At 38.6% G+C, this 24731-nt stretch overlaps 1 protein-coding gene across 9 annotated transcripts in view; it reads right to left on the bottom strand.

The window, feature by feature from the left end:
- Positions 1-24731, bottom strand: part of HMBOX1 (homeobox containing 1) — a 152766-nt gene that overhangs the window by 45631 nt on the left and 82404 nt on the right. For all 9 annotated transcript variants that reach the window (XM_053578433.1, XM_053578436.1, XM_053578434.1 and 6 more), the window contains exons 5-6: positions 13857-13967; positions 2112-2265 (exon numbers count right to left, since the gene is read on the bottom strand). In XM_053578433.1, the coding sequence (XP_053434408.1) occupies positions 2112-2265; positions 13857-13967 (265 nt within the window). The remainder of the gene's footprint in view (positions 1-2111; positions 2266-13856; positions 13968-24731) is intronic.

Genomic DNA, 24731 nt, shown 5'->3' with positions numbered 1-24731 from the left:
TTTAAATCTTTCAGGGACTGAAGTTAATGAGCTGGGAAGTAATCATAAAGTAGAGAAAAGAGATAGCAAAAGTCTTAGATGCCATATGGGCTACTGAAAATCTTTCAGTATGTATTTATTTATTTATTTATTTTTTTGTAGAGACAGAGTCTCACTTTATGGCCCTCAGTAGAGTGCCGTGGCATCACACAGCTCACAGCAACCTCCAACTCCTGGGCTTAAGCGATTCTCTTGCCTCAGCCTCCCGAGTAGCTGGGACTACAGGCGCCTGCCACAACGCCCGGCTATTTTTTGGTTGCAGTTCAGCTGGGGCCGCGTTTGAACCCGCCACCCTCGGTATATGGGGCCGGCGCCTTACCGATTGAGCCACAGGCTCCGCCCCAGTATGTATTTATTTATTTATTAGAGACTGGGTCTCCTTCTGGCATCCAGAGTGGAGTACAGTAGCTGATCATAGCTCACTACAGCCTTGAACTCCTGAGTTTAAGTGATCCTCCCACCTCAGCCTTCTGAGAAGCTAGGACTATAGGCATGTGCCACCATGCCTGGCTAATTTCTTTATCGTTTTTAAAGATAGGGTCTTATCATGTTAATCAGGCCAGTCTTCAACTCCTGGCCTCAAGGGATCCTCCTGCCTCAGGCTCCCAAGGGTCTGGAATTAACAGGCACGAGCTACCCCACCAGGCCTAAAAATCATTTTAGCTATGAAGTCACAGGTCAGAATTTTTGTGACCTAAACAAAGGCTCAGGCTTTCTCACTCTGAGTCAAATGCTCTGTCCAGTATATCATTTGACTGGTCAGGGTAGATAATGGTAAAAGCATACAGCCACAACATTATTACCTTACTGCACATAAAGCTTTCCATCAAAAAATATTCTGTAAACATCACTTACAGGTAGGTGACAAAAAGGATAGTTCTACTATTCAGGAACTATGCTAACTACTATTGCACATTTCATAATCACAATTAATTTATAACATTTCAAATGGGAAAAACGGAAGCTAGGGTCAAATTTGGGCTAAAGAAGTATTGAGTATCTATCTACTATGGATCAGGTACTGGTACTAGAGAGGATAAATTACTGAATCAAAATAAAAAACAAGTATTTCTAACCTTTGGTACTAAACTTACTTGTTTAGTGTACCATACACAGGAAAGGTACATTTTGGTGGCCTCCTATAAAATTATTCGATATTTTTGTATGAAAAGAAGACTTCAAAGAGTTTTTCCAAAATATAATACAAAAATATAAATTTAATAAATATTTCATCTAAAGTTTCTTAAATTACTGAGGATACTATTAAATTATAAGTAAAATAAATAGATAGATGCTAACTCCAGCTTTATGAATTCTCAATGCCAAGATTACCTTTCTTTCTTTTTTTTTTTTTTTTTTTTTTGAGACAGAGTCTCAAGCTGTCACCCTGGGTAGAGTGCCATGGTGTCACAGCTCATGGCAACCTCAAAGTCCTGGGCCCAAGCGAGTCTCCTGCCTCAGCCTCCCAAGTAGCTGGGACTATAGGCGCCCGCCACAATGCCCACCTTTTGGCCGGGCTGGATTCAAACCTGCCAGTTCTGGTGTACGTGGCTGGCGCCCTAGCCACCTGAGCTACAGGCGCTGAGCCGAAATCACCTTATTTCAATAATACAGCATTTATTAATATTCCAAAATGCTTTCAGAGGTAGAACCCAGATCCCAAATAACTTACTTGAAATGAAAGCTGTCCTAGTCTATCCAAAGTTCATGTCTTTCTTATTCTTAGTAAAGCATCACAAGAATGGAGAAGCATGAATCCTATGTACTCAATCTTGATATGAGGACAATTAATGACAATTAAGGTCATGGGGGGAAGCAGAAAGAGGGATGGAGGGAGGGGGGTGGGGCCTTAGTGTGTGTCACACTTTATGGGGGCAAGACTTGATTGCAAGAGGGACTTTACCTAACAATTGTAATCAGTGTAACTGGCTTATTGTACCCTCAATGAATCCCCAACAATAAAAAAAAAAAAATAAACAAATAAAAAAAAAAAAAAAGAAATCCAAAAAAAAAAACAAAGTTCATGTCTTTCTTAGCTTGGGAGATTTCTCACAGGAAAAGGAGACACATACCTTTCCATTACAGCCAGGCACTCCTTTCTCCAGGTGAATCGACTTCCTCGTCGTAGTCGGAAGGTCCCAGATGCAGCAGAGACTGGAGGAGGCGTTTGTCTCCATTCAGGATCCTCTATAGGAATAGGGGCTGGTCTCATACTTAGCGTAGCCCCTGAAATACACAAGACATTTTTAGCAAATATCTTACAATTTATTCAAGCCGATATGACAAATACATCATGAAATAAAGAATAAGGAATTTTTTTTTTTTTTTTTGAGACAGAGTATCACTATGTCGCCCTGGGTAGAGTGCTGTGGCGTCACAGCTCACAGCAACCTCAAATTCTTGGGGTGATTCTCTTAAACAATTAATCTCTTAAGTGATTCTCTTGCCTCAAGCCTCCTGAGTAGCTGAGACTACAGGCGCCTGCCACAATGCCTGGCCCGGCTATTTTTTGGTTGGAGTTGTCACTGTTTAGCAGGGCCGGCCTAAACCCGCCAGCCTCGGTGTATGTGGCTGGTGCCCTACTCATTGAGCTACGGGTGTCGAGCCAAGAATAGTGAATTTTTGAGAATAATAAAGTTTTGTCTATTAAAACTTGCAGGCCAAGGCCTGGGTGTGATGGCTCACGTCTGTAATCCTAGCACTCTGGAAGGCTGAGGCACGTGGATTACCTGAGCTCATGGGTTTGAGATAAGCCTGAAGAAGAACAAGACCCCACCTCTAAAAATAACCGGGCATTGTGACGGGCACCTGTAGTCCCAGCTACTGGGGAGGCTGAAGCAAGAGAATTGCTTGAGCCAAAGAGTTTGAGGTTGCTATGAACTATGATGCCATAGCACTCTCCAGAGGGTGAGAACGTGAGACTCTGTCTCAAAAAAACAAAAACAAAAACAAAACTTGCAGGCCAATCTGGTATTTATAGTATTAAAAAAACTTTTGACCCAAATAAAAATCTGAAGAAGAGACAAAAACTCTTCTTTAAAAATCCATCATTAGGCTTGGCACCTGTAGCACAGTGATTATGGCATCAGCCACATACACAAGGGTGCGGGTTTGAACTCAGCCAGGTCCAGCTAAAAAACTGAAACAAAAAAATAGCTGGGCATTGTGGCGGGTACCGGGTAGTCCCAGCTACTTGGAAGGCTGAGGCAAGAGAATCACTTAAGCCAAAGAGTTTGAGATTGCTGTGAGCTGTGATGCCATGGCACTCTACCGAGGGCGACATGATGAGACTCTGTCTCAAAAAAACAAACAAAAAAAATCATTAGTGATATTAAAAATGTCACTGTTCTTCCTATTTGGTCATCTGTCTACTAGTTTCATTTATATTATTTTTAGAAGCACAGCATAAAATCTACCTCATTATAGGAATAGCAAAGTATGGTCTTTGGCTTAGTGACGACTTCATCAGTCTACCTCTAAAAAAAAAAAATCTCTCTTAAAATTCCTACTTGATAGTCATAATTTTTTTGAACAATATACCTTACATGTTCAGAACCTTTCACTACCATTCAAAAAACTTGGGATCACATCTTAAATTTAGGGTATGTATAAATAAAAATTTATATATATAAAAAAGGAATTGGAAGGTCTTAATGTATACAGGTATTAGATAAATTTAAAATAACTCAAAAAATAAACCAAATTCTTATAAACTTAAAAAAGTTAAATATAGCATCAAAGAAAATAAGATGATGTTTGATATGCTACTCACCTACTAAATCAAATGTGTATAGGTCTACTACCTGTTGATACTATACTATATTCTGTTATCTCTTGAACATAATAAAATTTCAATGAACAAAAGTCTATAATTGAAACATTTTACTAATTCAGACTAGCCTTTTCTCAAGTAGCTTGAACTGGTAATGATGCATTTACTCTTTCACCATTTGTCACTTGGGTTGCTCTAGGCTAAAAGCTAAAAATAAAACAAGGAAAGCAACACTGTCTCTGACCTCCACAGACTTATTTCACAGATCTTAAATAGAACTTGGTATGCTTTAATAGAGTTCAGTCCCTGGCTCCCCTGCTGTTCTTTCGCTCTTTTTATTTTTATTTATTTATTTATTTTTTTTAGAGACAAGAGTCTTACTTTGTCGCCTTCGGTAGAGAGCTGTGACATCACAGCTCACAGCAACCTCCAGCTCTTGGGCTTAGGCGATTCTCTTGCCTCAGTCTCCCAAGTAGCTGGGACTACAGGAACCTGCCATAATGCTCGGCTATTTTTTTGTTGCAGTTTGGCTGGGGCTGGGTTTGAACCCGCCACCCTCAGTATATGGGGCTGGTGCCCTTACTCACTGAACCACAGGCGCTGCGCAATGAAATGTTTTGCCTTTGATTTGTCTTTATTTTTTTATGCCTGGGGTTGGGTTTGAATCTGCCACCTCTGGTTTATGGGGCTGGCACGCTACTCCTTGAGCCACAGGTGCCACCCCCTTCCTCTTTCTCTTTACATAGTTTTAATTTTTTTTTTTTTTTGGAGCGTCTCACTATTTCTCCCTCGGTAAAGTGCTGTGGCGTCACAGCTCACAGCAACCTCAAACTCTTGGGCTTAAGTGATTCTCTTGCCTCAGCCTCCCGAATAGCTGGAACTACACGAGCCTGCCACAACGCCTGGCTATTTTTTGGTTGCAGTTGTCATTGTTGTTTAGCTGGCTCAGGCCAGGTTCAAACCCACCAGCCTGGGTGTATGTGGCTGGCACCCTACTCACTGGGCTATGGGTGCCACTTGATTTTTTTTTTTTTTGAGACAGAGTCTCACTTTGTTGCCTTGGGTAGAATGCTGTGGCATCATAGCTCACAGCAACCTTGAACTCTTGGGCTCAAGTAATTCTCTTGTCTCAGCCTCCCAAATAGCTGGGACTACAGGTGCCTGCCATAATGGCTAATTTTTAGAGACTGAGTCTGGCTCTTGCTCGGCCTGATTTCATACTCCTGAGCTTAGGCAATCGCCTGCCTCAACCTCCCAGAGTTGCTAGGATTACAGGCGTGAGCCACCATGTCTTGGTACTCTTTACATTGTTAAATTCATCCTCCTAAAGCATAATTATGAGCATATCACTCCTCTGATCAAAAACCTTCAAAATGTTTCCCCTGCCTATGGTTTAATCTAAACTCTCTCTCTTTTTTTTAGAGACAGAGTCTCACTTTGTTGCCCTAGGTAGAGTGTCATGCTAACACAGCTCACAGCAACCTTCAGCTCTTGGGTTTAGGCGATTCTCTTGCCTCAGCCTCCCAAGTAGCTGGGACCACAGGTGCCTGCCACAATGCCCGGCTATTTTTTGTTGCAGTTTGGCCAGGGCCTGGTTTGAACCCACCACCCTTGGCATATGGGGCTGGCGCCCTACTCATAGGCGCCGACTTAATCCAAACTCTTAAGATTCCCCTAGAAGGACAGGGGTTTATGCACACATTAAAAAATATCATTAAATATTAATTCTTTATTAATGAAAATTAATGTCTTTCTTCCTAACAGGAATCATATTCTCTTTACCATAACATGCAAGAAATACCATAGATAGTATTGCTACTACAAAACCTACAGATTTATTGTAGATCTGCTTCTGAATGGCCACATTTCTTTATGTATTCGCTTGCACAGATACCCAATAGCCTAACTAATTCTGGTCTTCCTGTCCAACCCTACTGGCCTGCAGTCTTTCTCATCTCAGTAAATAGATTCTCATTCTTCAAACTGCTCAGCTCAAAAATCTAGTAATTGCTTTATTTCTCCCACAGACTACATATCTAATCCATAAACAAATTCTGTTCATTTTATCTTCAAAATTTTTCTAGTATCAGACCAATTTTTACTCCCTGCACTGATACCACTTTAGAATAAGCCAGTTGTCATCTCTCACAATCATGACTTCCTGGGACATATTCCAAAGATTCCCTTCGCAATAAATCATACTTCTTGGTAATCATGCCCTTGAAAGAACATGAAAAAAATTTGAGGCTGGATCCTAAGAAGCTTTGCAGCTTTTGCTTAGGTCTCCTAGGGAAGCCAGTTGTTGTATGAGTCTGACTAAGCTGAGACCATGATGTGGTAGCAAGCCTGAAGTAGCCACGTGGAGTGAAAGATGCCCCGCCAGTCCCCAGGTGCTCTTGCCAACTCTAACTAGGTGCCAGACACCTCAGAGAAAGAGCCATTTTGCACACCCCAGCCACAGCAGACACCATGTAAAACCTAGCCCTGGACAGTTCCATACAGTCGCATGGTAGCCAGCCTCCAAGCTCCCTTGGGATCCCTGCCTCCTGGTATCCACACCTCGGTATAGTCCCTTTCCACACTGTACCGTGATTAGTCTATGTGACCAGTAACATGTTACAGTAATGATATGTCACTTCTAGGATTAGATTATGTTACAGAAGACCATGTGGCATCTTGGTTGCTCTCTCTTGGATCACTTGCTCAAGGGAGGGAAAACTACCTGTCTTATGTGAGGACACTCAGGCAGCACACAGCAAGGCCAATGCTGTAAGGAACGGGTGTCTGTGGCCAACAGGCAGTGAGAAATGGGGGCCTGCCAAGACCCAAATGGGTCAACCTTCAAGTGGGCCATCCAGTTCCAGTAACTGCAGCCCTGTCTGACAGCGGGACTACAACTTCATGAAAACTATGAACCAGAACCACCTAGCCAAGCCACTTCTGGATTATTAAGCTATAGAAACTGTGAGATAATAATGTTTGTTAAGTTGCTAAATTTGTTGTGCAAGAAGAGATAATGAATACAAATTATCACAATCATCTCCAGTTAGTTATTTACCCATAACCCCCAACGTTGACACTATCATTATTCAAATGTACAAATTTGGCAGCAGAAATTTTCCCTTTAATATAGAAAATTCACTATAAGAACGAATGAGGGTTACTTGAGGCCAGGAATTCAAGATCAGCTTGAGCAACATAATGAGATATCATCTCTATAAAAATTAAAAAATTAGAGGTAGTGGTACATGCCTGCACTCCTGCTAAGAACAGCCACTGCACTCTAGCCTGGGAGACAGACCCTGACCTTGTCTCTTAAAACAAACAAAAAAAAACACAAAAAAACAAGAACATCAAAAATGATAAGAATCTTTTCCTGTTTATTGATCATTAAATATCCTTTTTTTTTTTTTTTTTTTGGTTTTTGGCCAGGGCTGGGTTTTGAACTCACCACCTCTGGCATATGGGACCAGCGCCCTACTCCTTGAGCCACAGGGGCTGCCCCATTAAATATCCTTTTTTGTAAATTCATATCTTTTGTCTCTTTTTCTTTTCAATTATTCATCTCATGGTGAATCAGTCAACTTATGGTGAATTCAGTCTTACGGTGAAATCCCATCAAATGCTAGTTTCATAGATTGCAATTTTTTTCCCAGTTTGTCGTTTGTCTTTTATGGTATGCTTTGTGACCTTAATTTTTAATGCAGTCAAATCTGCCAATCTTTTCTATTATGGCCAGTGGGTCTGAATATCATTCAGTATAGTTTTATAGTTTTCATTTTATGTTTCAGCCCTTAATACATATGTAATTTCCTATAGTGTGTAATATAAAGTAATAAATATTTAACTTTTTTCTCAAGCAAATGTTTTATCATAGAACACTTCAGAAATTCATGGCTTAAAACAGATCTGGCAAACTATGGCCTGCCGACTATTTTTGTAAATAAAGTTTTGCCAAAACATGGTCATATATTGTACACAGCTGTGTTGCACTATAACAGCAGAGTAGCTGTGACACAGATCACATAGCCTGCAAAACCTAAAAGATTTACAATTTGTCCCTTTGCAGGGAGAGTTTGCTCACCCTTGGCTTAAAAACATTCCTGGCCTGCCCATTACGAAACTCTAAACTGAATCCCTTCTTTAAACAGTTCAAGAAAAAGGGTTCCATTCTACCAAAATAACCTGGGAATTCACTCTGGACCTAATTCAAAGCCAATAAAGTTTAGACATAAGCAAGAATTAGGGGGTTGGAGGGGTTTCAATATCTTAATTTTAGTGCTTTTCTCAAAGCAACCAGGGATTATAGCATAAGAGCTCTGGAATCTAACTAATTAAGATTATATTAGTTTTGTTCCACAGCCAGGGTGAAAAGGTCCAAAACAGAGTGAAGCTGCTACCGTGGGTGATGAAGACAGAGGTAGAAATAGACTGCAGAGGCTGGGCATGGGTGGCTCATGCCTGTCATCCCAACACTTTGGGAGGTCAGGACAGGAGGATCACTGGAGGCCAGGAGTTCAAGACCAGCCTGGACAACAGAGTGAGACTTGTTCCTACCAAACAAAAAAACAAAACAAGAAGTAGACTGGGTAAGGGAACAGTTCATCTGATCCAAGGCCTTCCTCTGGTAAAGGAAGAGAGAATTTCAGAGTGGAGGGTGGGAAATAAGTCAATAAATTCCCAGTAGTGAGCCCCATCTAGCACTGTGGCACGCTCCCTTAGGTTAGCAGCATGATAAATAAATGGGCACTGATAGAACAGAGAACACAAAGAATCATGAGCCGGCTAATAAGAACGGTTCTTTCTTGGTATTGGAGTTCATTGTTAGTATTATGCTTCGTTATAATATTCTGTATTGTTTATATCACCTTGAGAGCTGAAGGCAATTTACGTGAAATAAAATTTGGAAGGAAAAGATAACAGAGTGGGGGGGGGTGGTGGTGGAAAGAGAAGCAAGTAGTGGTCTGGTTACTTTAAAAGAAATCAGGACAGTTTATGTACAGAAGGTGTGAACTGAATAATATCAAACTTATGAAATATTTTAAAAATTATCTCTTCATTTTAAATTTCTTAAAAAGCATATTCATACCATACTCCAAGAATATCATATTGCAAACGTTTGCTGCTCTGTCAAAACAGTAAAAATATATTTGATTTAAAACATAATATTCACATTAACATGAGATTTTTTTTCTTGCTCCTTTTTCTTTTTCAATGTAGCAATAGTTAAAAGTAGCCCAAGCAGCACTAATCAATACAGATTTGTTCTAGAAACCTAAGTTCATCTTGCTTTGGTTGAAATTGATGAAGAGACATGAATAATACAAGAATGAGTTTAGAATTATTGACTCTAACTGAAAAATACAAAGTTAGTAGAATGTAGGAACAGTGTATGTAAGGCTTTAAATTCCACTGAAGAAAAATACAGAAGTTCTGGTTGGCTGAAGGTCCTTACTGGAAAAGTATGTTCCCTATTTCTTCAGGGAAACATTTTCCCCCCACATCGTATCTGAGCTCCTATTAAAAATAAGCACTTGCAGCTTCTCACATGAGAAACAAACAAACTCTTTTCATAATTTGCTAATAGATTTATTTAAAAACTTGAGTGACTGTTCTCTTCGTATTATATAACATTCTTGCCTATTGCAGTTAGATCTGGGTGAGTCTTTACCAATCGGCTAATAAAAGAATGACTACAGCACATAATTACTAGGCAATCCATAGAAACTAGCTTCTCCAGAAGGAATTTCTCATCCTCTCCCATTTCACAGGCATGCTTCCCTGGAGCTGTAACACTCTATAAGTGAAGGTGTGGGCATTTCTTGTGAACCTACAAATTTACTTCATGTGCTTGCTGCATAAACCTCTTGGCAAGCTTCATTTAATTGTTTAATTTAAAAGTATGCAGAATCAGTGTCAGGAGCCAAGAGGAACCCAGAACACCCTGTCTGCTACAGTAATGCTTAAATTAGACAAGGGAAAAGATTGCTGTGCTTACTTTGATTAAATAAAGGGGCTCTTGCTGTCAACTACACTGAATATAACCCTCACCTTTTGAAAAATAGGCATTTTCTTTTCATAAGAAACAAGGTAAAACGTATCTGATTAGTTTCTATCAACCTATTCTATTTACATGCATTGGCAGGTTTTGGGTTATGCTGGGAAATTCTGATGCTGGATCTGCATCTCAGAGAACTACACTGTATCTTTATCTACTGAATTTATCAGTAAAAATAACCTAAATAAGGGCGGCGCCTGTGGCTCGGTGAGTAGGGTGCCGGCCCCATATACCAAGGGTGGAGGGTTCAAACCCTGCCCCGGCCAAATTGCAACAACAACAAAAAAAATAGCTGGGTGTTGTGGCAGGCGCCTGTAGTCCCAGCTACTCAGGAGGCTGAGGCAAGAGAATCGCCTAAGCCCAGGAGTTGGAGGTTGCTGTGAGCTGTGTGATGCCACGGCACTCTACCGAGGGCCATAAAGTGAGACTCTGTCTCTACAAAAAAAAAAGAACCTAAATATCTATTCTATTATTCTTCTTGCTGAGTCTAAAGAGAAGCTTAAAAAAAAAAAAAAAATCAGGGTACATGTTAAATTTACTAAGTGTAGAATATAAATGTCTTAACACGATAACTAAGAAAATGAGGTGAAGGCCATGTTAACCAGTTTGATGAAAATATTTCAAATGGTATATAAAACCAGCACATTGGGGCGGCGCCTGTGGCTCAATGGGGTAGGGCACTGGCCCCATACACTGTAGGTGGCAGGTTCAAACCCAGCCCCGGCCAAAAACTGCAAAAACAAAAACAAAAACCCAGCACTTTGTACCCCATGATTGCATTAATGTACATAGCTATGATTTAATTTAAAAAAAAAATCATCAAAACCATATCCAAATAGGTCTGAAGTGAAGAAGTTGAAAAAAAGAACTTCACTCAAGGTATATAAGGAGAAATGCTCAGAGGCCCAAGAATAGAGGCCTGGAATATACAAACTTTTTTTTTCCTCCCCCCTATACAAACATTTTTGTGTGTTTTCTAAATGCTTAAATTCACAGAAGAAAGGCTCCGCACCCATACAGCACAGTGATTATGGCACCAGTCACATGCACCGAGGGTGGCGAGTTTAAATCCACTTGGGCCAGCTAAAACAACAACAACAAAAAAAAATAGCTGAGCGTTGTGGTACGTGCCTGTGGTCCCAGCTACTTGGGAGGCTGAGGCAACAGAATTGCTTAAACCCAAGAGTTGGAGGTTGCTGTGAGCTGTGATGCCACAGCACTCTACTGAGAGTGACATAGAGACACCCTGTCTCAAAAAAAATTTACAGAAGAGAAAAAGGAGTTTTAAATTTTGTGATAGTCCTTGATTTTGCATTTTTTTCTCAGACTATATTTCCTTTAATGAGCTGTCCTGGACCAAGAAAAAAAATTGTGAATTACTACATTTATCTATTAATAAAAAATCATTGACATCTTATTTTCTACTGTCTCTCAAAAGCAGCAGGTCTTGACCATATGATCTAGGTTCTTCATTTCTAACAAAATCCTGAAAGCTATTAAGGCCTCAAGCAATCCTCCCACTGTAGCTTCCAGAGTTGCTGGGATTACAGTCATAAGCAACTATGCCCAGCAGAAAATCATTATTTTAGGAGATTTGCTTCTATATCTAGCTATCCCTAGAAAATATTTGAAAAAAAAGTTTCTTCTTTGTAGCAAAACTGGTAAGTGTTGGAAAAACTAACAAGTACTGGAAGAATAATGGATCAGATTATCCTGTTCTGCAATTCACTTGGGATCATCAACTCAGGCAAGGATCATCCGTGAATGCTCAGACCACTGGTAAAAGGTTGCTGCACAGTAAGATGGTCATCAGCTGGCAAACCACTGCCCTAGAGATTATCTACAAAGTGCAAAGAAAAGATCTGAAGGTCATCGCCTTAACAAAATGGTCAAGCTTAGCACATGGATAGTGCGACAGCCTGACCTCACAGGCCTCCTGACAGGTGGCACCACGAGGTAAACACACCTACGAAGTACTGCCCCCATGTGTTATTATGAAAACGTTCAAACATATAAAAACATCTGAAGAATATTAATGAAAATCATACTAAGACCACTAAATATTTAGCTATCCTATCACATACCTATCCATTTCCCTGTATATTTGATCCATTTCATTTTTTGAAGCATTTCAAAGTAAACTGCTGTCATTACTACATGCCCCTTAAACAACCTACGAAGTATTCTTGCCAAAAATAATCAAACTGAATCTAATGAAGCCTTTAATCCTAACTTCCAGTCTACAGAAAACAGAGAGGATTTTTAAAAAGTTATTTAACAATACCAATAAATAGAAAAATCCAGAATGTGGATTTTTGTAAGATTACATGGTTTAAAAAGTTTGTGCTAGATTTAAGCGTGTAAAGAGACTTTCCAATTTGCCAAATTAAAACAGATACTACTTTAAAAAAAAAAAAGCTACCAAAGATACTCTTGCACTGACGCGAGAAATGTAACTATGGACTTAATATTACTACAGATGGTAGTATGAAATTATTATTAATTTTCTTAGTTTTGACAATGGAGACTGTGGTTATGTAAATTATCCTTATTCTTAAGAGATGAATGTTAAATGCACATACACGTGCAAATCTTAAATTCATTTATTTATTTTATAGAAATACAAATGTAGGGACAGCGCCTGTGGCTCAGTCGGTAAGGCGCTGGCCCCATATACTGAAGGTGGCGGGTTCAAACCCTGCCCTGGCTGAACTGCAACCAAAAAATAGCTGGGTGTTGTGGCGGGCGCCTGTAGTCCCAGCTACTCGGGAGGCTGAGGCAAGAGAATTGCTCAAGCCCAGGAGTTGGAGGTTGCTGTGAGCTGTGTGATGCCACGGCACTCTACCGAGGGCCATGAAGTGAGACTCTGCCTCTACAAAAAAAAAAAAAAAAAAAAAAAAAAAGAAAGAAATACAAATGTAGCAAAATATTAATAATTATTGTGTCTAAGAAAAGGATAAACAGGTATTTACTGTACTAGACTTTTGCATTTTCTGTACATATGAAACCCTTCAAAATAGAAACTGAGGGTCAGAATAGATTAAAAGAATTTTTTTGCAAACAGGTTGATACAGTCTATTCTGTTTCATCCTGCTTGGAACTTTGGATTGAGAATGTGATTTTTGGAAAATAAATCTTATCACAGACACACATAAAAAATATATTTCTATTACACCCTATTTCCACCTCAGAGTCAATGCTGTTATTACGCATTATTTCCACTGGGGAAAATAACTGATTTAGTCTTTATGCAAAGGGTTTAATGTTGCAGCATTAACAAAAATAGCTCCCTCACAAGCTTACATCTAGAAGCAGGCCATTGCCACTAGATTGAGGCAGTACATCCCACAACTTCAGGTTTTACTTTCTACATCACTTGGTGAAGGCATCCTGCAATAAATCTTGCCTATTCTTGCTAATCCTAGACACAAAGGTTTCTGTGATGTTCTTTTTCCTTAAAATTTCACTTTGCTTTCTAATCTACTGCTGCTCCTGGGGGTCATCAGGGCAGCTGTATCCTGAAGTCCAAAAACTTATCTATTATCTAAGTCATTAGAACAAGAAAAAGAAAATCATTAGCAGAGATCATTGGGTATGGTACAACATGAACTAAATAAAAGTAGTAAATTTGTGTTACTAATGAAAGGAAGATTTGCAAAAAAAAGAAAGACAATGGAGTCTTGTTTTACATATGTAACTATATGTAGCTGAAGAAAAGAAAATCAGCCACTGACATTCATAAGCTTTATGTCAAACTATGCCTAGAAATATATAACCTGGAAGCAAAGAAGTTCCTTAGAGTGAACATGATAAAGCAATAATGAAAAATTATTACAATCAAGGTTTAGGACTTTAAGAATGGTTTTTATCGCATCAAGGCACAACATGAAAGAACCTTATTGAACAAATTAGCACATGGATTCAATAAAGTAATTAATTACATTTGTCTTGCTTCAGATGCAATAGATAAAAGGAAATGATACTTACCAGGGTTTGTCTTCTCAAGTTGATACCATCGGTAAAATGCTCTTTTCTTCTGTTCACTCAGGTCTGATCCCTGTTGCAACAGCCAATGAGAGATCCGGCTCTGACTGATACCTATGAGAAAGAGAAACAGTGGGCAGTTAACCAGAGTTCTGTTGTTAGGTTACTGGGTACTTTATTCTTTGTGTCACTACGTAAGGAAGCTGCAACTTGAACCAACTCCTAACATTGGAATTTCTTGTAAAGGCTGACTACACGGACTAGGATACACTCAGAATTTATTAGAGGTCAAAGAATTTTATTAATCAAGATTTGACAGAGGCCTCCAAAATTAATCTCCAAACCAGGTCCATGAATATGAGATAAATGAAGATAGTTAAGTGATAATTATTTGTCAGAACTGATTATATTCATGCTCCTTTAACGACCACCGCCCTCCACACCACTCCTGGTTTAGAATATTAGAATACTTGACAAAAACTGAGAAAAAAAAATCAAGTCAGCAAATTTTTTTATAATAAGGTGCTAGAAATAGAAATATTTCTATTTCTAGAAAACCTGAATATTTCAAATATTCATTGAAAATATTGCCTTCAATATCGTTTTTATTTGTTAATTCATTCAGGCATTTTTAGACTTGTTATATACCATTACTACAAAGTAAGAATTATCAGACTTTTAGAGTTTAGCTGCAATATGACCTCTTAAGAAATCTCAACAGCTAAAGACATTTTTCCAACACATATACTTTTGAAAAACCTGAATATAAAGCAGTAGCTTTCTGCTATCACCATCACTTAACAGCAATTACTTAGAAACGTGAAGAATCTCCACATCTGAAGGAAAAGGAGTATGTCTAAAACTTACTAGTAAACATGCTCACCCGGTTCATTATACCTACTCCAAAAAATGAAGAATTCATTATGCAATTGGCAAAAGCAAAAAAGAACAGGAAAGACAAACTGTCTTGTAAGTCCACAAGGCACTTTCCAAAAGACCAGTCAGCCATTATAGAGGATTATCAATTATCTGAAATCTCTCAAGGAATTACTTATGGGACCTGGGTATTACTGAGTAACACCTGTGCCAAGACCTGTCTACAGCTGTAATGCTGGACAAGGTGGTTATCATGAAGTAATCACATCCCTTAACACAAAAAAGCAGGAGGTCCTTCAATCACATGTAAGTCAATTAAAAATCTATGTCAAAAGAAAATCTGAGAAAATGAGGAAGGAGAGTGTTAAAAGGAAGACTGTGAAGCAAGGTTCTCAAATTGGAAACATCTTTCAATTTCAAAAGGTGAAATTCAAACAGTTTTCTAAAACCTAAGTGATTACATTCCCAAGTAATTTGCACAGCAGTTTTCCAACAGATTGAATATCTATGTGATGTAAGTGCTGGCAGCTACCACTGTATGCTTGTTCTAAGAGAATGCAAATTTGCATCATGGATAATTAAATCAGCTGTGTTTATCAATACTTTCACCAAAACTCTAGTTTCAGACATTTTAGGACTTTTTATGCCTCTTTTTGAAGTGAAGAAAACAAGCATTTACCACTATGAAATCACATGTCAACAAAATAAAAACTATTTTACATGGATTGTTTATACTGGCACCATATACTCAAAAACAGGAAACTTGAGGAAAATCTGTCAAGAAAAGAAGAGATATTAGTTCTCTTAGTTTGCTTCAATATTAAATTTCCTTATGCTACAGTCAGATTATACATAGAAAGAAGCCTGAGCCCACTAGACATTAGTGGGAAGGCAAGGCAAAGCCATCTAGCGGACATAAGCTAAATTATTCTACATTTCCATAGCAAAATACTGGCAGACTTTTAAAATCATACTTCTAAATAGCCATCCAAAAAACCAACAACGATGACGACAAACTAAAACCAAGCAAACACATAAAAAGTGCTTGCAATATCAAGTGTAGGCGAGGACACGGAGTGTATAGAACTCCATCCCCTAGGGCTGATGGAAGGGTGAAGCAGCAGGGCCATTCTGGGAAACAGATGGAAGCATCTACTGGAGCTGAGCACAAGTACACCCTACAAATAGTGACTTCTTTATGCGGCATATAACCCACAGAAATGTGTACATACTCAATAGAAATATGCTCAAAAGACATGTAAAAAAAGGCATGAGCATTATCCATAACCCCCAATTTAAAACAAAATGACCATCAACATAATACATAAATTATGATATCTACACATTCTACTACAGACTACTACTATACCAAATAGAAAAAGGATTAACTACTGCTATCGGCAATCACGAGGATAAATCTCACAGAAATAACGTTGGCTGGAAAAAGCTGTACACAACTGCATGATTCAATTGGTACAAAGTTAAGAAAACCAGATACCACTAATCTATACAATGGAAATAAGAATAGTGATTACCCGTGTGTGAGGGAAAAAGTTAGTTACCAGGAGGAAATTAAGAAGAAGGTTTATGTGGTAACCAGCACTGCTCTTACCTTAATCTGGACGGTGTTTTCACTCTTTAAAAGTCATTAAGCAGAACATTTAAATTTTAAAAAGTTTCCCCTCAAAAGTTTTTTAAATTTTATGTAGTTTAAAAAATATAAAGTAGGGTGGCGCCTGTGGCTCAAGGAGCAGGGCGCGGGTCCCATATGCCGGAGGTGGCGGGTTCAAACCTAGCCCCGGCCAAAAAAAATAAATAAATAAATAAATAAATAAAGTAATGAAAAAAAAATAAAGTAATGGATATATGTACTGACATGGAAAGATGCTCATGATATAAATAGTGTATGTTTTAATGACTACATATTTAATCTACATTGTTTTATATAGTAAAAAGTTTATATATAACCAAAGATACACAATATGAATTTAGAGTGGTAGACTCTTCCAACATTCCTACCTCTGTATTATTTTCTTAACATTTCTATAGTATGCATTAATTTAATTTTTGGCTTTTCTCCCTAAATACATACTTTATTGTTTTAGAGCTATTGTAACTCAGTTAAAGAATTGTGAAAAGAAGTTAATGTCTCCCTTCGCTTATCAATTCTACTATCTGAAATAAGCAACGCTGACTGCTTATACATATGCTGTTTCGCCATTTTCTCTGTGCAATTATTAAATTAATAATGCAAAGGAAGGTAATATAGAATATTCTCCTGACTCGTATTTTCTGTGAAGAAATAAAGAACTTCTTCCCTATAAATTTAATCTCATTTTTCACATAACAAATGCAGAAAACAAAGTAGTAAAATAGTAGTTTTCCTAGAACAGGCATTGTAAAAAACATAAATACATAAAAAGACACATTTCACAATGAGTTTTCCGAGCAACTTGCTGACAGGTTCAACAACTCTTCCTTCCAGGGCTGGTTGGGAACCTCAGCTGAACATGGTTATCAAAAGCACCTGAAGCTTCTCTTCTTGGTCAGCTTTGATACTTTTCCTCAGGAGAAAATTTCCCTAACTCCCCTCACCTACCCAACTGCAGAAGAAAATGTCCTTGTTCACAACTCTGAAGAAAAGAAAGATTCATATAAACTTCATAAGCCGAGAGCTTTCATACCCTGATTAATTTCTTCCCAGTAAGGAAGTAACCACATTGTAGTCAAAGGAAGAAAAAGCCTCCTTAGCCTTCTTCACTATTTCTTTTTTTGTGTATGTGGTTTTTGGCTGAGGCTAGGTTTGAACCCACCACCTCCAGCATATGGGACTGGCGCCCTATCCCTTTGAGCCACAGGCGCCACCCATTCTTCACGATTTCTGAGCTTCAGCTCTTACCAGGCTCCTTCCCGTTCCTCAAACGCCATGCTCCCATCCACTAGAGGGCTCTCTGCCATAATATATTCCTGTCAAAGTCTCTGGTACCACAAATTTAAACGTTTCATTTTCCTTTCCCCTCCTGGAGCCTGACTGCTGCTGACCACTCACCTCACCTTCATCCTTGGAATGCCGGCTACACCTCCAACACCACCTCTTTTCAGCTGGCTGCAGGGGCTGCTTTGCTAGCTCCTAACAGGTTAGTGGCCCTCTGGGTTCTTTTGCTCATCTCAATGCCAAAGACTTCTAGTGCCAGACTGTTCTTTCAAACCATCTGCTAAAAATAATCATCAATGGGAATTTCCCATAGGTCCTCAACAGTCAACTAATTCACAGTCTTCATCCTTAAATCTGTTCTTCTTACTATATACTCCATTTCAATTTACCTTTCATTCTACTTTTCCCCACAACCCTCACATGTTTACTAAATCCAAAAACTTTCTCTTCCTAAAAATCTCTTCATGTTCTCTTTAATCATCATTCCAGCAGTTTGGAAACTCAGCCTCCACAGTTGGGACAAGTGCAGTAACTCTGATAAAAGAAAAAGCCAGCCAAGATCCACAAAGGACAAAAGCCTTTTTTTTTTTTTTTAAATAATATTAGATCATTTCTACTTAAGAACTGCTATCATCTCTACAAGTCACCTTCCACAGTACAACTAGTTTTAAAAAATTTTTAAAATGAACGCATGCATTCTCTATAAAAATTCAAGTAATTTACAAACATGGAGATAGGAAATAAAGTCCTTCCTCCATTCCAACATCTTCCCTTTTTCCCTATCCTAGAAGCATCGTTTATTAGTTAAGAATCCATATAGACTTTTTCTAGGTATTTAATAATAAACATGCATATATATACAGCTAGTTTGGTTTTTAAAAACATACATTTGGAGTTTTTCTACCTATGGTAAGTAACATTTTTTGGTCTTAGAATTTTTCATGTAGCAAATTGTCTTTCTCATCCTAATGGCTTCAAAGGTATCCTATACCATCATTCATTATTATTGGATATTCTAGTTTAATGCCATAATATTCTATGTGTATCTGTATGCATATAAATACCCCTTTAGAGCTGATTCACAGGAATGAATTTCTTGATTCACAGTATATGAGCAGCATTTGTTTGTGATAGATATCACTAAATTGTCCCCTAATGAAGGTTGTACTCAATTTTATAACCTAACCAATAGTTATAAGAATATTTCCTTACATTCTCACTATTATTGAATATTATGAAGCTGTTTTTAGAAATCTAAATTTTTGTAAATATATGTTCATGATAAAAACATTCTAAGCAACATAGAGGAAAGAGGAAAAATTAAGAGGAAAGCTAATAAAAAACACTCAAAATTCCAACACTTAGGAATAACTACTTATTCCAAGATCATTCCAAGCTCACATACACGAGGATAAGCAGAATTAGTAGAATAGGATCATATTATAGACATTTATTTTTTAGAAGGCAAATATTTATTTTTTAAAAATTTATTGTTATTTATTTCAGATTAACATGAGGGCACACAGGATTACGTTACCTTGTTTGCACTGGTGAAGGTAAAGGGCGAGTTGTCATCTCCTTCATCCAGGCAGTGCGCCATTTAACTGCGTACTGCTCCCCTTTGGGTGAGAACTTGCCAACCTTCTCTTCTCCTCCCCACTTCTTGAATGTAACTGAGTTTTTCTCCCAAGTGAGCAGGAGTTGTTAATCTACTAGTTTCAATATAGTATTAAGTACATGTGATGCTTGTTTTTCCTTTCATGTGATACTTGACTTAGAAGAGTGTTCTCTAAATCCATCCAGGTTGTTACAAAAGATACAAAATCTCCATCATTTTTAATGGCTGAACAGTATTCCATAGTATACACATACCAGTGTTTATGAATCCATTCATGAGTTGAAGGGCTTGGTGGATCTGAGGGGCAAAACTGCTGCCTTCCTCGGCCCTACCAGTGTTAATGCAGCAGCCTACAGAGGAACCAGCGGGCTGGCGGGGGTGGGGTGGGTTGGGGTAGTGGGTGTGTGTGTCTCATAGGAGGCTCCAGTAGCCAGAGGGGCCAGAAATCAAAGCCTTAGTGTCTCCCTTCCCTTGCACTTGCAGCTGAACAGGGAACCCCCATTTCCTAGGCCCAGGAACCAAAGGGATTGTATCCATTCATTTGTTACCAGTCCTGGCCAAATGTAACTAACTACAAAGGACCCACGCAACTATATATATATATATATATATATATATATACACACACACACACACACACATACACACACACCCCTGGAGAAAGAACCCTGAGACAGAGTTTTTTTCCTGACTTGGGTTTTTTCTCTCTGGCAGGAGCTTTGGGGTTTTTGTATTCTTTTCTGTAAAATAAATCCTGTCTTACCACTGGTCTGTGGGCCATGGATTCATTCTTTGAATCACCAAACAAGGACCTAGTGAAGACAAAATTCTGGTATCAAAGGCACAAGGATTATTTAAGTCTAGGAGTTCAAGACCAGCATGGGCAACAGAAAGACCCTGTCTCTACAAAAAATTTTATAAGAATTTTTATTTTTATTTTTTTGTTGGGTTCGAACCTGGGCTATGGGAGTCCTCTCTACAAAAATTTTAAAAATTAGCTGGTCAAGGTGGCACATGTTTGTGGTCCCAGCTACTTGGGTGGCTGACGTAAGAGGATCATTTCAGCCTAGAGTTTCAGGAGTTTGAGGTTGTAATATTATGATGACACCACTGCCCTAGCTTGGGCACCTGGGCAACAGAAAGAGACTGTTTAAAATAAAAAATGAAAATGAAAATGAAAGATCTACTGAATTTGGTATAGTTTCTTCTTCTTTTTTTTTTTGAGACAGAACCTCAAGCTGCTGCCCTGGGTAGAATGCTGTGGTGTCACAGCTCACAGCAACCTACAACTCTTGGGCTCAAGTGATCTTCTTGCCTCAGTTTTTCTGTTTTTAGTAAAGACAGGGTCATGCTTTTTGCTCAGGCTGGACTTGAACTTGTGAGCTCAAGCCACCCACCTCAGCCTCCCAGAGTGCTAGGATTACAGGTGTGAGCCACCACACCTGGCCCTAGTGTAGTTTCTTCTATACAGAAATGAGGTTTCCCAAAGAGTTTATTAAAGCAAGGGAAAAGAACTACATGGAAGACATTATGTAATTAGAATATATATATTTTTTTTTGGGGGGGGAGGGTTAGAGACAGAGTCTCACTTTATCTCCCTCGGTAGAGTGCTGTGGTGTCACACAGCTCACAGTAACCACTAGTTCCTGGGCTTAGGCAATTCTCTTGCCTCAGCCTCCCGAGTAGCTGGGACTACAGGTGCCCGCCACAACGCCCAGCCGTTTTTTTGTTGCAGTTCGGCCTGGGCCGGGTTTGAACCCGCCATCCCAGGTATATAGGGCCAGCGCCCTACTCACTGAGCCACAGGTGTCGCCCTAGAATATATTTTTTAAAAACTTGTGGGCACAAAAAAAAAACACCAACTTGTGGTGTCACTTGACTAAGGGAGGTGAAGAAATCAGCAGCCTCAAAGACGGCCCCTAATGATCCTTCTGGGTTCTCCTACCTTTATATAATCTCTTCCACCACTGCCTCAGGGTTGGTCTGTGCAACCAACAATAAATGTGTGTTGTTACAGAAAAGATCTGTGACTTCTCAGGCTAAATCATGAAGGGGGGTTACAGTTTCTGCCTCCCCCACCCCCATTTCTTTCTTTTTCTGAGATAGTTGTGAGGGATGCTAGCTGCCATGATGTGAGACTACTCAAGCATCAAGCAGCCCATGTGGCAAAGAACTGAGGCAGTCTGCCAACAGCCATGCAAGTGAACCACCTGGGAACAATGCGCCTCATTTAAACTTCCAGATGACTGAAACCTTGTAGGACAACCTGAATCCAAACCGCCTGTCTAAGCTGCCCCTGGATTCCTGACCCACAGAAACTGAGTCAGATAATCATAGTTATTTTACAGTATACTAAGTTCTGACGTAAGTTTTTAATGTAACAACAGACACATACTAACAACTCTCTACTTCTCCCTCTTATTCCCAGCTGTACACCCAACTACAGATATTTAGAAGATTCCTTTACCTAGTTAACATCTGCATTCTGTCCTGGATTCATTCCCATAGTTACTCACCATTCTTAATGTAAATGGATTCAAAATTTACCGGTTTCCCAGTTTTTCCATTCCTAAACTCTGTATTTCTGTTTTGCTTTTTAATTGGGGCCTATTTTACAAACAGTAAACTTAAGTGTTTAGTTTTCTGTTCTCTTTTTTTTTTTTAGTTATGTTTTGACAAATGTATACATGCAAATGAATATTGCTCAAATCAAGGTATAGATTATTTCTGTGCTCCCTAAAAGGTCTCTCCTCTTCTCCTCTCCAGTCATTAACTAAATTTCCTATTTCTCATTAAATTCTTGGTAAGCAAGATTTCTTAATAGAGTAGTTTTACAGGCTTATGAGCTGTATTCCCAGTGTTTATATGCTTGTCTCCCATTTTTATACTATGAGGATAATTGTATTGGAAAAAAATTTTAGAGAGTCAACTTTCCTTCAAATCTGTGAAATTAGAACGACACAGTGAAGACGGCAAAGTGAAGAAAAGCCACCCCACCATGAAGCAACAATAGCAAAAGCTTCCCTTCCAAAAAAGCACCATGAAAAAGTTATCAGAACCTGGGCAGTGCCTATGGCCCAGGGTAGGGCACCAGCCCCATATACCGAGGGTGGCGGGTTTGAAACCAGCCCTGGCCAAATTGCAGCAAAAAATAGCCGGGTGTTGTGGCGGGCGCCTTAGTCCCAGCTACTCGGGAGGCTGAGGCAATAGAATCGCCTAAGCCCAGGAGTTGGAGGTTGCTGTGAGTTGTGACGTCACAGCACTCTACCGAGGGCGACAAAGTACGACTCTGTCTTAAAAAAAAAAAAAAAGTTTTCAGAACTCTGGAAACTACCAAAGGCTTGCTATAATCCAAAAAGCATTTATTCAAGCAAAATTTTGATAAGAACAGCCATATGACATTTTAACTTGACCTCCTCCCACGCCCATCATACTACTATCACAGTAGACCAAAAGAACCAACTTCACTACAATCACAGTGAAAACCAGGTGTGGCCTAGTAACCTCTGGAGAGAACAACTTTGGAGTTCCCCAGAACACCATTCTAAAAGACCTCTAATTATTTGATCCCTTAGGCAATTCCCTAGGAGCCCTCATTTGCAAGCCTTTCCTTTATTTGACTGACACAGACCTCACTCAGAAGAGGAAGGACAGATGGCAGGGAGTTTGTTGAAAACCATCAATGGCAATCATTTAACACTGTAGCTGCTTGAGGCGATGACAATAGTTCAGTTAAATAAGAAAGTGACCAAAATATTTTTTAAAAGGCAAGCTTAGGAATGAGATGTCCGTGAGAGTCTTCAAAAAGCGGTGAAATATTCCTAGGAATCTAGAAGGACACAGGCTTGTACAGGGCTGTACACGTATGCTTAGGGCTATACAGATGTATAGGAAAGACCTATGAAGGCCCGACAACTCTTACCTCTGGTTGATCTTGAGACCTAGTGCAAAGAGAAAGTGAAGGCTAAGGCAGAAGGCCTTAGCATTAAAAGTATGCCCCAACACACACACAATCTCTTGGCAAAAGCTGGAAGACTTAGTGGTTCCAAGGATTTAAGGAAATCTTTGTCTAATAATTAGTTGGCTACTAACCTAACAAGGAAGAGAGTTTAGTAGCCACATATCACAAAGATTAAGTCTTACTAAATTAAATCAGGAAATTCACTAAACAAACATCATCAACAACAATGACAGCTCCAAGGGAGGAAGAAATCTGATTTCTTGAGTTTCCACAAGGTATTACTTAAAATACCCAGTTCTCAAAAACAAAACTTAGGAGATATTCAAAGAAACAAAAAAGTATGGCCCATACATAGTAAAAGAAACAATAAGAAATGCCCTTGAAGAAACCCAGTTACTGCGCTTACTAGACAGACTTAAATCAACTATTTAAAAGATATTAAAATAACTAAAAGAAACATGTCTGCAGAACTAAAGTTTGAGAAAAATGTCTTACCGAACAGAGTATCAATAAAAAGAAAGAGAAATTTAAGGAAGGAACAAACAAATTCTGTAATTGAAAAGTACAATAACTGAAATGAAAAATTCACTAAGGGGCTCAACAGAAGATATGAAATAATTAACAAACTCCGAGGACTGGTCAATTGAGATGGTCTATTATGAGAAACAGAAAAAAGAATGAAGGAAATGTAACAAAGGCTCAAAAATCTGCGGGACACCATTAAACATACCAACATACACATCATGAGAATCCCAGAAAAAACAAAGAGATAAAAAGTGGAGGAAGAATATTTTGAAAAAACAATGGCAAAAAAATTTCCCAAATTTGATGAGTAACATCAATGTACACATTTAAGAAGCTCAACGATCTTCAAATAGGGTTAACTAAAAGAAGTCCATGCCTAAAAATGGTTGAAAACCAAAGGCAAAGGGAAAGTTTGAAAGAAGAAATATGACTGTTTATATATAAGAATGCCCGGTAAGAGTAACAGCTCATTTCTCATTAAAAAAAAAAAAAAAAAAAAAATCCATGGGAAGACATTAATACATTGCCAGATGAACAACACTGGAGAAAATATACTTTGCCGGGAGACAAGTCCTATGAGGAAAACAAAAGTTAGTTCTTTAGGCTGAGATGAAAGAGCATTAAGCAATAACTCAAATACATGTGAAAAATAAAGAGTGATGATAAAGGGAACTACAGAGGTAAATACAAAAGACAGTATAAACGCACTTTTGGTCTATAACACCTTTCCTCTCTATTTAAAATAAAACTATATCATACAATAATTATAAATCTAAGTTTATGGGCACATAAGATAAAAGTTGTTACTAGAGAAAAAAGGACATTTTATAATGACAATTCATGAAGACATATTAAAAAAAGTATATGCTTCAAACAACAAAGCCCCAAAATACATAAAGTAAAAATTGACAGACTTGAAGAAACAGATAATTCAACAATAAAAGTTAGAGATGTCAAAACCCT

Source organism: Nycticebus coucang, chromosome 24 (assembly GCF_027406575.1).
Source record: "Nycticebus coucang isolate mNycCou1 chromosome 24, mNycCou1.pri, whole genome shotgun sequence".
NCBI lineage: Eukaryota > Metazoa > Chordata > Mammalia > Primates > Lorisidae > Nycticebus > Nycticebus coucang.
This window is presented reverse-complemented; position numbering and strand designations above follow the sequence as displayed.